Source organism: Bufo bufo, chromosome 2 (genome assembly GCF_905171765.1).
Source record: "Bufo bufo chromosome 2, aBufBuf1.1, whole genome shotgun sequence".
NCBI lineage: Eukaryota > Metazoa > Chordata > Amphibia > Anura > Bufonidae > Bufo > Bufo bufo.
In genome coordinates this window covers 616,653,857-616,668,863 of record NC_053390.1, presented here as the reverse complement: position 1 = coordinate 616,668,863, position 15,007 = coordinate 616,653,857, and the positions used below count along the sequence as shown (strand labels likewise).

General features: G+C 44.2%; 1 protein-coding gene across 1 annotated transcript in view; it reads right to left on the bottom strand.

Annotated features, from left to right (window-relative positions):
* The window catches only part of LARP1B (La ribonucleoprotein 1B), a 109,621-nt gene extending 95,964 nt beyond the window's left edge, over window positions 1-13,657 (bottom strand). The window contains exons 1-7 of the mRNA XM_040418437.1: window positions 12,915-13,657; window positions 10,442-10,494; window positions 8,643-8,702; window positions 3,867-3,987; window positions 3,171-3,293; window positions 2,287-2,394; window positions 1,259-1,418 (exon numbers count right to left, since the gene is read on the bottom strand). Coding sequence (XP_040274371.1) covers window positions 1,259-1,418; window positions 2,287-2,394; window positions 3,171-3,293; window positions 3,867-3,987; window positions 8,643-8,702; window positions 10,442-10,494; window positions 12,915-13,203 — 914 coding nt within the window. The 5' untranslated portion in view covers window positions 13,204-13,657. The remainder of the gene's footprint in view (window positions 1-1,258; window positions 1,419-2,286; window positions 2,395-3,170; window positions 3,294-3,866; window positions 3,988-8,642; window positions 8,703-10,441; window positions 10,495-12,914) is intronic.
* Window positions 13,658-15,007: the final 1,350 nt, after the last annotated feature.

The following is a 15,007-nucleotide window of genomic DNA, read 5'->3' as shown; positions in this document are numbered from 1 at the left end:
AGGGCACATGTAACAGGTCAGCCAGTGTCATAGGTACAAATCTACTGACAGATGTCTTTTAATCCCAAAAACTCAATTTCCACTGCAATTCTGCCCTGCCACAACATGACCTGCATAATTTCATTCATCTTCTAGCTAGCTCAGGAGAAAGTGTTAACAAGGTAGCCGATATCAGCATGCTGATTGAATTGAGGAGATTGTTGCCTTTCACTGTACATGTATGGCTCATGTCTGCACTATAAAGATGGGGCCCACTCCGCACTGGAGTTGCAAGTTTTCTGCCGTTTCAAAGAGCAGACACCTAGGGCTAATGTTTGCGATTGGCGATAACACTGATTGCAGACATTAAAAGGGATATTCTGGTTGGTTAAAGTTATCCCCTATCTACAGGATAGGAGATAACTATCAAGATTGGTGGTGGTCCTACCGCTGGGACCCCCCCACCAATCATGAAAACGGGGGCCCCATACCTCCCGAAAAGACTGGACCAGCTGGTCGCACATGCGCGCGGCCGCTCCGTTCATTTCTATGGTTGTTCCAGAGATAGCCGAGCCCTGTACTCTGCTATCTCTGGAACTCCCATAGAAATGAATGGAGTGGCCACCCGCATGTGCGACTGGCTGCTACATTATTTTCAGGGAAGCTGCAGGGGTATGGGGCCCCCGTTCTCTTGATCCACCACAGATCTGATAGGGAATAACTTTAACCAACCAGAATACCCCCTTTAACCCCTCATGCAGTGGTCAATTGTGACCACAGCATCTGAGGCAGCTACATTGTCTAATGCCTCGGATGCCTGATAGGCCAAGCAGCTACCACATCAGAGAGGCTTGATGCAATCATGCAACGGCACAATGCTGGCAGCGCCGCCATGAAGTGACTGGACCTGCCACTGGAGCACCGCCAAGTGTATTCATGACACACTGATCAGGCAAGAATGGGTTGCCATCAGTCAGAACTTGGCCCACAATCTGATATCCAGCATGCCAGGGCAAATTGCAGAAATCTTGAAAATGAAGGGTCAACATTGGAAATACCGAGTCGTTACATAAACTTGATATATTGGTCATTAAAGTGGGAAGAAGAAAACAAAAACACCAAATCATGAAATGCTTAGGAATTGTACTTCAGTATACCACAGAAACATCTGTCCACAAGATCTAAAAAACGCTGAGGCAGAAAACTTTGTGAAAAGCAAAATTTGTGTCAGTCTTAAAACTTTTGGTCACAACTGTTCAATAAAATGTACCGTACTTACATCTGACGTTTAAGATACTCCTTCAGCAACTTTTCATCCACTTTATGTACGTGGACACCAGAGCCATCATCGTAATAATACACCATACTGGTAATATTTTCAGAACGCTCAGCTTGAAAAGGCTTAGTACCTGTGCTGAAGCTGCGGATGCCATAGTGACCTTGATGGAAGGGGGGGGAATATAGGAATAATACATGAATATTGTGGGCTTTTCACATTTCACGGAAGTACATGATTAGCAGAGATGAATGAATTTCAGGTTATGAAATTTGTTCACTCTTAGTTTACTGGTAAAAGGTGAATTGCGTTATGGATTCTGTTACCACGGAACATAACGTAATTCTATGACGGAATGCCTTTAGAGGACTCCCCTGCATAATGGGATGGATCCGTTTTGCAGCCCATAGACTTCTATTATGATGGAATGAATAACGGAATGCCTCCCAAGGCATTCAATCATAGAATTGCGTTACGGTCCGTGGTAACGGAATCCATAACGTTATTCACCTTTTACCAGTAAACGAAGCGTGAAAGAATTTCAAAATATAAAATTCACTCATCTCTAACGATTAGGCTTTGAGCCTGATGGATATGGGTCATATCAACAGAAGGCCTCCTGCACACGAACGTGTGCGCCCCGTGGTCGTGCTGCGGCCCACAAATAGCAGGCTGCAATGCACGAACACCCTCCGTGGGGCAGCCACAGCAGATCGCGGACCCATTCACTTTAATGGGTCCGCGATCCGGCCGTTCCGCAAAAAGATAGGACATGTTATATCTTTATGCGGAACGGAAGTACGGGACGAAACCCCACGGAAGCACTCTGTAGGGTTCCCATAGGGTTCCATTCCGCACCTCCAGATTTGCGGACTCATTGAAGTGAATGTGTCCGCATCCGTGATGCGTAATGCACATGGAACGGTGCCCGTGTATTGCGGATCCGTTCGTGTGCAGAAGGCCTAAATGATCATGTACTAAACCTGATGTGAATCTACATGAATTTATGCCAAGCATACTGTAAACATTACCCCTGCCTCGTCCTCTTCCTCTGCCTCTAAAGCTCTCTCTTATAATGCTGGTTTCACTTTTGGTGCTCAGGACTTCCTCCTGGTCACTTTTTGTTTCTTGTTGCCAACCTGCATAGAGATGACATAGGAAGGTAAAAGACAGGATAATGGATTACCAACCTCACAGTAAGTAAACACAAAAAAGCACTGCTATAGAGAAAATCTGCACATGAACGTATAACTCCGCTTGTGAGGTCCCTAGATGAGCAGGGCATTCTACTGCTATGCAGAGATACACATTCTAGGATATAGAACATAAATAATGATATATCTGTAATACAGACTGGTACAGTCAGAGAAAATGCCGAGGGCAGTAGAGAGAAGAAAGATAGATATTACCGACTGTACCACAGACTTCAGGTTACGACTGACCACAACAAATACAACTTCTGTCTGACGGTCAGTTGTCTGTCATCTGCTCAAAACAAGACCATCTAGCAGACTGATCTTATTTTTACAACTCTTACATTTCTTTTTCATTTTAACTTTATCTACAGCATACCAAGCGTGTTTGTTCACAAAACGCTCAGTAGTATGAGCTGACATACCGTTTTTATTTTGTAGAGTTTTTTTGTGTGTGTGTGTGTGTGTGTGTGTGTGTGTGTGGATGTTAACCATTAATAAGCATAACACACTGGAGCCCATGTGACAAGTATTAGCCCTAAGTGCCATTCAATTAAAAGGCAACTTGTTCAATTGAGCGGAATTACAAATCTTAGGGTGATATCAGTACTACTTTCTGTTTCATCACAAGACCACCAATAACCAGAGGTGCACCTTGTCACCAGGAATGGCCAGTGTGGCTCAATAAACCAATCTGGAGCTTGTACACATAGATATTATACCGTTATTATAATGTCCTCGTTTTGGCTTTTTACTCGATTCAGGTTGAATTGGTGACTCCAAGTGAGAGCTCTGATTTTCTGATTCTTCCTCCAAGCATAGCGGTACCCATTTTTGTTTGAAAACTGCAGGTAAAATAGAAGGAAAGGTAAAAAAGCTTATAATCAGTACGACAATCATATTCGTGCAATAAACATACAAATCATTAAAAGGGTTGGCCACTTTCTGGTTAATGTTGACCAATGTATATGTAAGATGATTGTATGGCACTTACTAATCTAGCCTTTGTTGATATTCTGTGCCGTTTTCTATATTTCATACAGTATGTCACCTTGTTGGCCAAGTGTTTTGTTCTGTCCACATATAGGTCCTGTCCATAAAATGGCCACTGACCAGACAAATCACCTCCAAGTGAGGTCTCCTCCATTAAAATACTCTGCACCTTCCATGTGCACTAGCACTGTGGAGAGTGCTGGAGGCCGAGTGATTTGCCTGGTCACATGACCCTCCATCAGCAGCCATTTTATGTACAGGTCCTCACTGTGGACAGCACAAAAGACTTGGGAAACAAGAGGGTATACTTTATGAAATGTGGAAAAATATAGTCATCTTACCTACACATTTGTCAATAGTAGCCAGAAAGTGGCCAACCCCTTTAATATTCAGTTTATGATGACCACCACGACTATGCTGAATACCTTTTTTCCTAGTAGCAGCAGTTTGGACGTCCACATCACAATTTTCCATGCTGTTTTTGTTATCTTTGGCCTCAGTCTTTTTAGCCAATATGTTTTGCTGGTTTGAGGCCAAGTGTTCACACTAGAAGAGGAAAATATAACAAAGTAACATCTGGTCAGAAGTCCTGCTGTTTCAGAAACTGAACACAATAAATAAAATAAACTTAGGCACTCGTTTGAAGTATTGTGTTGGTTTTTTATTTAACCACCTCAGCTCCCCTAGCTTAAACCCCCTTAATGACCAGGCCATTTTTTACACTTCTGACCTACACTACTTTCACCGTTTATTGCTCGGTCATGCAACTTACCACCCAAATGAATTTTACCTCCTGTTCTTCTCACTAATAGAGCTTTCATTTGGTGGTATTTCATTGCTGCTGACATTTTTACTTTTTTTGTTATTAATCGAAATTTAACGATTTTTTTGCAAAGAAATGACATTTTTCACTTTCAGTTGTAAAATTTTGCAAAAAAAAACGACATCCATATATAAATTTTTCTCTAAATTTATTGTTCTACATGTCTTTGATAAAAAAAAAAATGGTTTGGGTAAAAGTTATAGGCCTCTTTCACACGGGCGTTGCGGGATAATGTGCGGGTGCGTTGCGGGAACACCCGCGATTTTTCCGCGCGAGTGCAAGACATTGTAATGCGTTTTGCACTCACGTGAGAAAAATCACGCATGTTTGGTACCCAAACCCGAACTTCTTCACAGAAGTTCGGGCTTGGGTTAGGTGTTCTGTAGATGTTATTATTTTCCCTTATAACATGGTTATAAAGGGAAAATAATAGCATTCTGAATACAGAATGCATAGTAGGTGATCAATTGAGGGTTAAAAAAATAAAAATAAATTAACTCACCTTCTCTTGTTCGCGGTCTCTTCTTTACTTCTTTAATGATGAGCTGTGGGCTAAAGGACCTTTGGTGACGTCAGATCACATGCTCCAATCACATGGTACATCACCGTGGTGATGGACCATGTGATTGGAGCATGTGATCTGACGTCACCACAGGTCCTAGCCGATAGTTCATCTTTTGAGAAGTAAAGAAGAGACCGGGAGCTACGCGAACAAGAGAAGGGGAGTTAATTTTTTTATTTTTTTTAACCCTCAATTGATCACCTACTAAGCATTCTGTATTCAGAATGCTATTATTTTCCATTATAACCATGTTATAAGGGAAAATAATACAGTGAATAGACTGTCACCTAGCAACCATGCGTGAAAATCGCACCGCATCCGCACTTGCTTGCGGATGCTTACGATTTTCACGCAACCCCATTCACTTCTATGGGGCCTGCGTTGCGTGAAAAACGCAGAATATTGAGCATGCTGCAATTTTCACGCAACGCATAAGTGATGCGTGAAAATCACCGCTCATCTGAACAGCCCCATAGAAATGAATGGGTCGGTAGTCAGTGCGGGTGCAATGCGTTCACCTCACGCATCGTATCCGCGCGGAATACTCGCCCGTGTGAAAGGGGCCATAGCGCTTACAAACTATGGTACAAAAATGTGAATTTCCGCTTTTTGAAGCAGCTCTGACTTTCTGAGCACCTGTCATGTTTCCTGAGGTTCTACAATGCCCAGACAGTAAAAACACCACAAATGACCCCATTTTGGAAAGTAGACACCCTAAGGTATTCGCTGATGGGCATAGTGAGTTCATAGAACTTTTTATTTTTTGTCACAAGTTAGGGACAAGTTGTGACAAAAAATAAAAAATTCTAGGAACTCGCCATGCCCCTCATGGAATACCTTGGGGTGTCTTCTTTCCAAAATGGGGTCACTTGTGGGGTAGTTATACTGCCCTGGCAAATTAGGGGCCCTAATGTGTGGGAAGTATTTTGAAATCAAAATGTGTAAAAAAATGACCTGTGAAATCCTAAAGGTGCTCTTTGGAATGTGGGCCCCTTTGCCCACCTAGGCTGCAAAAAAGTGTCACACATGTGGTATCGCCGTACTCAGGAGAAGTTGGGCAATGTGTTTTGGGGTGTCATTTTACATATACCCATGCTGGGTGAGAGAAATATCTCGGCAAAAGACAACTTTTCCCATTTTTTTTATACAAAGTTGGCATTTGACCAAGATATTTCTCTCACCCAGCATGGGTATATGTAAAATGACATCCCAAAACACATTGCCCAACTTCTCCTGAGTACGGCGATACCACATGTGTGACACTTTTGCAGCCTAGATGCGCAAAGGGGCCCAAATTCCTTTTATGAGGGCATTTTTAGACATTTGGATCCCAGACTTCTTCTCACGCTTTAGGGCCCCTAAAATGCCAGGGCAGTATAAATACCCCACGTGACCCCATTTTGGAAAGAAGACACCCCAAGGTATTCAATGAGGGGCATGGCGAGTTCATAGAATCTTTTATTTTTTGGCACAAGTTAGCGGAAATTGATTTTTTTTAGTTTTTTCTCACAAAGTCTCCCTTTCCGCTAACTTGGGACAAAAATTTCAATCTTTCATGGACTCAATATGCCCCTCACGGAATACCTTGGGGTGTCTTCTTTCCGAAATGGGGTCACTTGTGGGGTATTTATACTGCCCTGGCATTTTAGGGGCCCTAAAGCGTGAGAAGAAGTCTGGAATATAAATGTCTAAAAAAATTTACGCATTTGGATTCCGTGAGGGGTATGGTGAGTTCATGTGAGATTTTATTTTTTGACACAAGTTAGTGGAATATGAGACTTTGTAAGAAAAAAAAAAAAAAAAAAACAATTTCCGCTAACTTGGGCCAAAAAAAAATGTCTGAATGGAGCCTTATAGGGGGGTGATCAGGGAGTCTATATGGGGTGATCACCCCCCTGTCATTGATCACCCCCCTGTAAGGCTCCATTCAGACGTCCGTATGTGTTTTGCGGATCCGATCCATGTATCCGTAAAAAACATACGGACGTCTGAATGGAGCCTTACAAGGGGGTGATCAATGACAGGAGGGTGATCAGGGAGTCTATATGGGGTGATCAGGGGTTAATAAGTGACAGGGGGGGGGGGGGGTGTAGTGTAGTGGTGTTTGGTGCTACTTATTACTGAGCTGCCTGTGTCCTCTGGTGGTTGATCCAAGCAAAAGGGACCACCAGAGGACCAGGTAGCAGGTATATTAGACGCTGTTATCAAAACAGCGTCTAATATACCTGTTAGGGGTTAAAAAAAATCGCATCTCCAGCCTGCCAGCGAACGATCGCCGCTGGCAGGCTGGAGATCCACTCGCTTACCTTCCGATCCTGTGAACGCGCGCGCCTGTGGCGCCGGAGGCGGTTAAACAACCATGTCAAAAGACAGATCTCGTGGTCGTGGAAAAGATGTTAGTCTGTTTGAGAAGGGTCAAATCATTGGCATAAATCAAGCAGAGAAAACGTCTAATGAGATTGCAGAAACTACTAAAATTGGGTTAAGAACTGTCCAACACATTATTAAAAACTGGAAGGATAGTGGGGACCCATCGTATCGAGGAAAAAATGTGGCAGGAAAAAATCCTGAATGATCGTGATCAGCGATCACTTAAAACGTTTGGCGAAATCAAATCGAAGAAAAACAGTAGAACTCAGGGCTATGTTTAAGGCCTCATGCACACGACAGTATTTTTTCACGGTCCGCAAAACGGGGTTCCGTTGTTCCGTGATCCGTGTCAGTTGTTTTTTTCGTGTGTCTTCTTTGATTTTTGGAGGATCACCAGACAAGAAATATGTAAAAATAATCTAAGTCAAGTTTGCCTTGAAAATGATAGGGAAAAAAACGGACACGGATCAAGGACGTGGATAACAATCTTGTGTGCCTCCGTGTTTTTTCACGGACCCATTGACTTGAATGGGTTCGCGAACCGTTTTCCGTCACAAAAATAGGACAGGTCATATTTTTTTGACGGACTGGAAACACGGACGACAAACGGTGCATTTTCCGATTTTTCAACGGACCCATTGAAAGTCAATGGGTCCGCAGAAAAACACGGAAAACTGAACAACGGTCACTAACCAGTGAGGCAAACCAGAAAAAAGGCTTCAATTTGCTAGGGAGGACTCTGGAGCCATGGAAGAAGGTCATGTGGTCTGAGGAGTCCAGATTTACCCTGTTCCAGAGTGATGGGCACATCACGGTAAGAAGAGAGGCAGATGAAGTGATGCACCCATCATGCCTAGTGCCTACTGTACAAGCCTGTGGGGGCAGTGCTATGATCTGGGATTGCTGCAGTTGGTCAGGTCTAGGTTCAGCAACAGTATGTGCTCCAAGAATGAGGTCAGCTGACTACCTGAACATACTGAATGACCAAGTTATTCCATCAATGGATTTGTTCTTCCCTGATGGCACGGGCATATTCCAAGATGGCAATGATTCAGGATTCATAGGGCTCAAATTGTGAAAGAGTGGTTCAGGGAGCATGAGACATCATTTTCACACATGGATTGGCCACCACAGAGTCCAGACCTTAACTCCATTGAGAATCTTTTTTTTTTCTTGGTGGCAGTGTATGTATATATCAGTATTATCACAGACGGATTCTATGTAAAAAAGACAGCACAATACTTCAAACGTATCTCAAGGAGTGCATACGTTTATTTTATTAATTGTTTTCTACAAGGTTGGGACCCCTCAGGTAGAGCACCCGAATAGCAGGACACGAGTGCCACATTCTACCTAGAGTGTCAGAAACTGAAGTTAGAAGAAAGGGAAGTCCTTTGGAAAAGTCGTAGTAGCAAAAAACTTTGCAGACCATAATTCAATACTTACCCCATGGCTGGCAGTTTCACTGGGTGTTGGCCAGTTTGTGATATCACTGAAGTCACTAGCCTAACAAGGAATAAAAACACAGAGTGAGACCTCTTGCACACAAACGTTGGGCATCCGTTCCATGCATTGGCGACCGCATGGGCAACTTAAATGGGTCCGTGATCCTTAAAATGTTACCCAAATGAATTGTACATAGATGTTTTGTATAGAAGAACTTAGAATCGCAGCTACATGCACACAGATGTTTTTTGTTTCCGTGTCCGTTCCATTTTTTTTGCGGATAGGATGCGGACCCATTCATTTCAAAGTGCTGTCCGCATTAGTATGTCCGTTCCGTAGCCCCGCAAAAACAAAATAGAACATGTCCTATTCTTGTCCGTTTTAGGGTGCTTTCACACTAGCGTTTTTCTTTTCCGGTATTGAGTTCCGTCACTGATCAGTTTTATCCCAATGCATTCTGAATGGAGAGCATTCCATTCAGTATGCATCACGATGTCTTCAGTTCACTCCCTCTTACGTTTTTTGGCTGGAGAAAATACCGCAGTTTTCTCTCCGGCCAAAAATACTGAACACTTCCCAGAATGCCGGATCCGGCATTAATTTTCATTGAAATGTATTAGTGCTGGATCCGGCATTAACATTTCCGCATTGACGTCCGCACATGCACAGACCTTTAAATCTGTGAAAAAAAAATAAATACCGGACCCGTTTTTCCGTATGAAACCGGATCCAGTATTGCAATGCATTTGTCAGACGCATCCGTCTGACAAATGCATCTGTTTGCGTCCGAATTGCCGGATCCGGCGACGAAACTGCTTGCCGGAATCCTCTGCCGCAAGTGTGAAAGTACTCTTAGGCATTGTTACAATGGATCCACAAAAAAAAAAAAATGGATGGCATACGGATGCGGACCGCAAAACACATACGGTCGTGTGCATGTAGCCTGAGATTTTCAAGTTTGACCACAAGTTGCTGCGGTTTTTGGATGCATAGCTTGTAGAGGTGGAGCTCATGATTTCAATGTTCTTCACCTGCACGTGGCGTGTAGCCTAAAATCAAAATCTTCAGCAACTTGTGGCAAAACTGCACTTTTTTATGCCATTTTGACTCTGTCAAAACGTAAATACATCCATAATGTGTTTTATGATATGCATTTTTTGTCATGTTAATCCCCACTTTGATGTCACCTCCTCTAAACATCTATAAAAAAAAACAAAAAACGCAATGCAATGAAAAGCTAATTTTTTAAAGCAGGGTTAAAAACAACGGATGCCTAGGACACAAAAATACCTTCAATTAAGCAACGTCATGCTATATGCAGATCACTGCAAGTGAAAAAAAATGTGTCTGTACTGCGTTTCAGACGTCCCATAGACTAACAGCTAACATCTGGAGGTGCAGGTTTTTATTATTAAAAGCTCTCTAAATAATACAGCAAAAACCACAAAAGTCGGCAAGACCTCCACAAAGAAAATGTGTAAAACCACCTCAGACAAGCTTTTAAAGAGGTGGAGCTTATTTTTGGATCTACTAGAAGCAACAAGTAACTGCACTTTGTAAAAACTTCTGAAAGGTCGTAGGTTCCTATTGGTGGGGGTCTCAGCGTCGTGACCCATGCCGATCATTAAGGTCTTAGTCACACGTCGTGTTTCATCTGTAAAGGGTCCATCGTTGGTCATATCAAAGTTTTCACACAATGCAGTTATTGTCCACAAAATGCTGGTAGGTTTTATACTACAGTTGATATATAAAAATAAAATAAAAAATCTCCACCCACTCTACATACAAGAAAAACGTACCTTCTTAGAAACAGGTTTTCCAGCTCGTACAATTTTTGGTGAACACTGCAAACCTGAAACCACATGATATTAGGTTATAATTAAAACCATTGTACTAACACGCATGATTAGACAGTGCCATTGTCACAATCCCGCTCGCGGGAGTTCATGTGATGTGTGGGGGTAGCTGGGCGGCCAATACAAAAACCTGATCTATCTAAATTATTACTATTCCCCAGTAATACCTCAACACTGCCACCAATAAGGTCTCCTTCAGGAGCTCACACTCTTAGGCCTCATGCACACTGCCATTGTGCGGCCATTCTGTGCATTGGGGACCACAATTTGCGGTCCCCAATGCATGGGCAACATCTGTGCAGCGGCAGGGACGGATCGATACCCATTCAACTTGAATAAGTCGGTGATCCGTCCGCACTGTAAAAAAAAATATAGAACATTTTTTTACGGTTCGGAGGTGCGGACAGAGACACCACGGAAGCACTCTGTAGTGCTTCCAATCCACACCGCATTTCCCGGATTGCGGACCCATTCAAGTGAATGGGTCTGCATCCGTGATGCGGGGTGCACAAGGCCAGGGCCCGTATATTGCGGACCCGCTGTACGCGGGTCGCAATACGGCCACGGCCATGTGCCTGAGGCCTTAGACTTTTACCGCCATTCATCAGCGCAGGGCGCGCTATAAACAGCACAGACAGCACACTGAATGCAGGCAGGCTATTAGAGCTAAATGATAAAGTATACGGAAGATACTAAACTGGTCTGTAGTATTCAGGTTACATTGCCGTGTTGGCACTTTGTGATAAATAAGTGTTTTGGGTTGGCATTTGGGCACTCTGTCTCTAAAAGGCTCACCATCGGTGGGCTAGGTGTACCCCTGGGCAGCACCCTTACTAGCTAAACAAAATGGTCCTGTTTTTCTGGCTATTTATCTTCTGGACTAAAAAACAAAAAATACAAATATGGTGGATGTGAAATTAAACCAAATAAACCCAACCTCCTTTCCCCCACTCTGGCATTACTGGGATACCTTCACAGAGTGTATAACGTTAGGAGAAGTCTAATGCTTACGATAAAAACTTGGCGGGTCATTTATTAAGACCAGCGTTTTAGACCTTGCGCTGGATTCACCGAAGTTATGTAGAGGCACTGGCCCCTTGCCTAAAACAGGCATAGGAAATGATGAATGAGATGGCCTGCCAGCCTGTCCCCTTCCCCAACACACCCACCTGGTGTGAGCTAAACCTTTGCGTCACAATCTGCGTCAGAAATACACCAAATATAGTTGCATTTCTGATCATAAATGACCCCTTTGGTTCACTAAAATATGACCAAGAAATTGCAAATTCTGCAAAGCTTAAAAACGACTCTATGCACGTCTGAGTGTTTAATACTGATGACCTATCCTCAGCTGACCGATGGAGGTCCGACCAATAGGTCATCAGTAAAAAAAAAAAAAAAAAATCTTGGAGAACCCCTTTAAGACCCATGGACATGTGCTAGATAAAAGGTTAACCGAACCCACTGATTTCTGGATCATTCGATAATCTAAATTGCATGGAAGCCGCCTGAAGAACGAGGCGCATTGGATCACTTGTTTCCACAGACATACGTGTACACATCTCGTGTGCGTGGTCAGCTTTGGCCAAACATGCATGCTGACGTGGGCATCAGCCATATGAAAGGTGACCGGTTGCCTTTCTGGGGTCTTCACAAGATTTTCACGGTGACCCAATCACTCACTAATTCCTTCAAGATCATCCATTAGGACCTATTCACACGACTATTTTTGGTCCGCATCCGATCCGCATTTTTTGGCGGATAGGATGCGGATCTATTCATTTTAAGAGATTCACAAATAACGCAAAACAGCAAACCGTGTGCTGTCCACATCCGGATGTCTGTTCCGAATCTCCGCAAAAAAAAAGATACTAAGACGTTTTTGCGGACAAGAATAGGCATTGTTACAATGGAGACGCAAAAAATGGATGCAACATGGACGTCATCTGTGTATTTTGCTGACCCGCGTTTGGCAGACCGCAAAACACACAGTCATGTAGACAAGAGGTCCGCAACCACCGTCATTCCAGCTATTAAAAAGCTACAACTCCCAGCATGCGCCATTCTTTTCTCTGGGAATTCCAGGAACAGAAGAGCAAGTGTGCATGCTGGGAGTTGTAGTTTCACAACGGTTGGTGTGGCAGGTATAGACACGAGTGTGGCTCGTCAGGAAGAGGGCTGAGAATTCTCAGGGGAGCAGAGGTGTAGCCACCACCAGTGCGGTCACATTATGGCATATGTAGTCAATTGGTATTTTGTCTTCTATGGCGTGATGGGCAACATCTTGGTACAGTTGCTCCAATACATTTTGGTCATTTTATTACACCGCAAACTTTTTTTTTTTATAACCTACACTATGGAAAGGTTTTCATTTTTTGTTAAAATTCACTTTTTAATCCACAAACACATCTCTTACCCGCATGTTCACGCCCAACAAACGCGAGGGTGCTGTTTGCAGGGGCCACGTTAGCCTTTTTGGTCCAGGGATTAGAGGTTGGCACCGGGGCCTCACTGGGTTTAGGTCGGAGACTTGTGCCGCCTTCTGAAGGCTGCCCAGGAGATCCCTGCAGGTCGTTCTCCTTGTTACTGCTTCCTTCCAGGGGTCTCGAGGCCAGCGGCGTGGGATTGTGGCGCTCACCACCTCCATCTTCCTTGCGGTCACAGTTGGACTTGACCATTAGCTGCTTGTGCACTTTTGAGGCCATTCTCAGGGGTGGGCGTATGGGGCGTAGACTGAGCTATGCTGGGACCTATAGCTAGGCAAATACATGCAGAGAGGCAATGGGGGAATACGGTGAGGAGGGGGCTCAGATCCCACCTAACTAGTCAGCAAGTTGGGTTTGCACTTTTTCTGCACTCTGCACACAAGACATGTAGCAATGAAGAAACCCAGCACAGTATGCAGGAGAGGAGGGCTCCCACAGCGCGATTATTAGGGGCCCCAGGTGAACACGCGCTGGTCACAGCTGTCACAGCCACCGCCCCCACACTGCCAATGTCCATATACAGAAGCAAGCCCCCGTAACCCAGGCTCCCCTCCGAGGACTAACAGCCCCGCTCTACCTGCAAATATAAAATAATTTTTTTTAAAAAAGGGCGTGAAAAGAAACGCAAGACGTCTCACGGCCGCCTCTGAGCTGCTCGCGGCGCGTGCACGGCAGCGTTTATTTACTTCCACTCTGCGCACGCTCGCGCGCCCCGCCCATTGCTGGAGGGGAGGACTGGAAGTGCGCAGGCGCAGTGAGACGTGTAAGCCGAGAGGCTGTCAGTGCAGCTGTCAGGTGACAGTGATGTGTGGAGACTGCCCGGGGGGATCAGGGGTATGGATACCGGTAACATGGCGTCAGTACACTGATCCACGGGAGGTTCCACGCAACATAGGACTACGTATTCTACAGTCCGCAAAATACAGAGGACGTCCGTGTTGCATCCGTATTTTGCGGACCCATTGACTTTAATGCGTCAGTGGTCCGCATTTTACAGACCGTATGGCTTTGGCCTATTGCACACGACCGTATGGCTTTTTCAGTGTTTTGCGGTCCGTTTTTCACGGATCCGTTGTTCCGGGGTTTTTTTTTCCGTTGTGTTTCCGTTTCTGTTCCGTTTTTCCTTTCCGTTTTTCCGTATGGCAAATACAGTATACAGTAATTACATAGATAAAATTGGGCTGGGCATAACATTTTCAATAGATGGTTCAGCAAAAAACGGAACGGAAACGGAAGACATACGGATGCATTTCCGTATGTGTTCCGTTTTTTTTGCGGACCCATTGAAATGAATGGTTCCGTATACGGACCCATTAACTTGAATGGAGCCACGGACCGTGATTTGCGGGCAATAATAGTACATGTTCTATGTTAAAACGGAACGGAAATACGGAAACGGAATGCATACGGAGTACATTCAGTTTTTTTTTGCGGAACCATTGAAATAAATGGTTCCGTATACGGACGGTATACGGAACGCAAAAAACGGCCAGTAAACGGGGGGAAAAAACGGCCGTGTGCAGGAGGCCTTTTTCAGTATTTTGCGGTCCGCAAAAAACGGATCCGCAAAAAATACGGATGACGTCCGTGTGCATTCCATTTTTTGCGGAATGGAACAGCTGGCCCCTAATAGAACAGTACTATCCTTGTCCGTTATGCGGACAATAATAGGACATGTTCTATCTTTGAACGGAATGGAAACGTAAGGCACACGGAGTACCTTCCTTTTTTTGTCTTGCGGATCCATTGAAATGAATGGTTCCGTATACAGAACGTGAAAAACGTAACGGAAACGGGAAAAGAAAACATTTGTGTGCAAGAGGCTTTAAAAGGGCTCATACACACGAGCGTGGTACACGGGTACCGGCCAAGTGCGCGCCGTTTGCAGATCCGGCCCTGTTCACTTGAATGGGTCTGCAATCCGCAAGATACGTTCCGCACTGCAAAAAAATAGAACATATTTTTCGGACCGAAATCCCACGGAAGTGCTTTGTAGTGCTTCTGTCGGCTTCCGATACCGTAA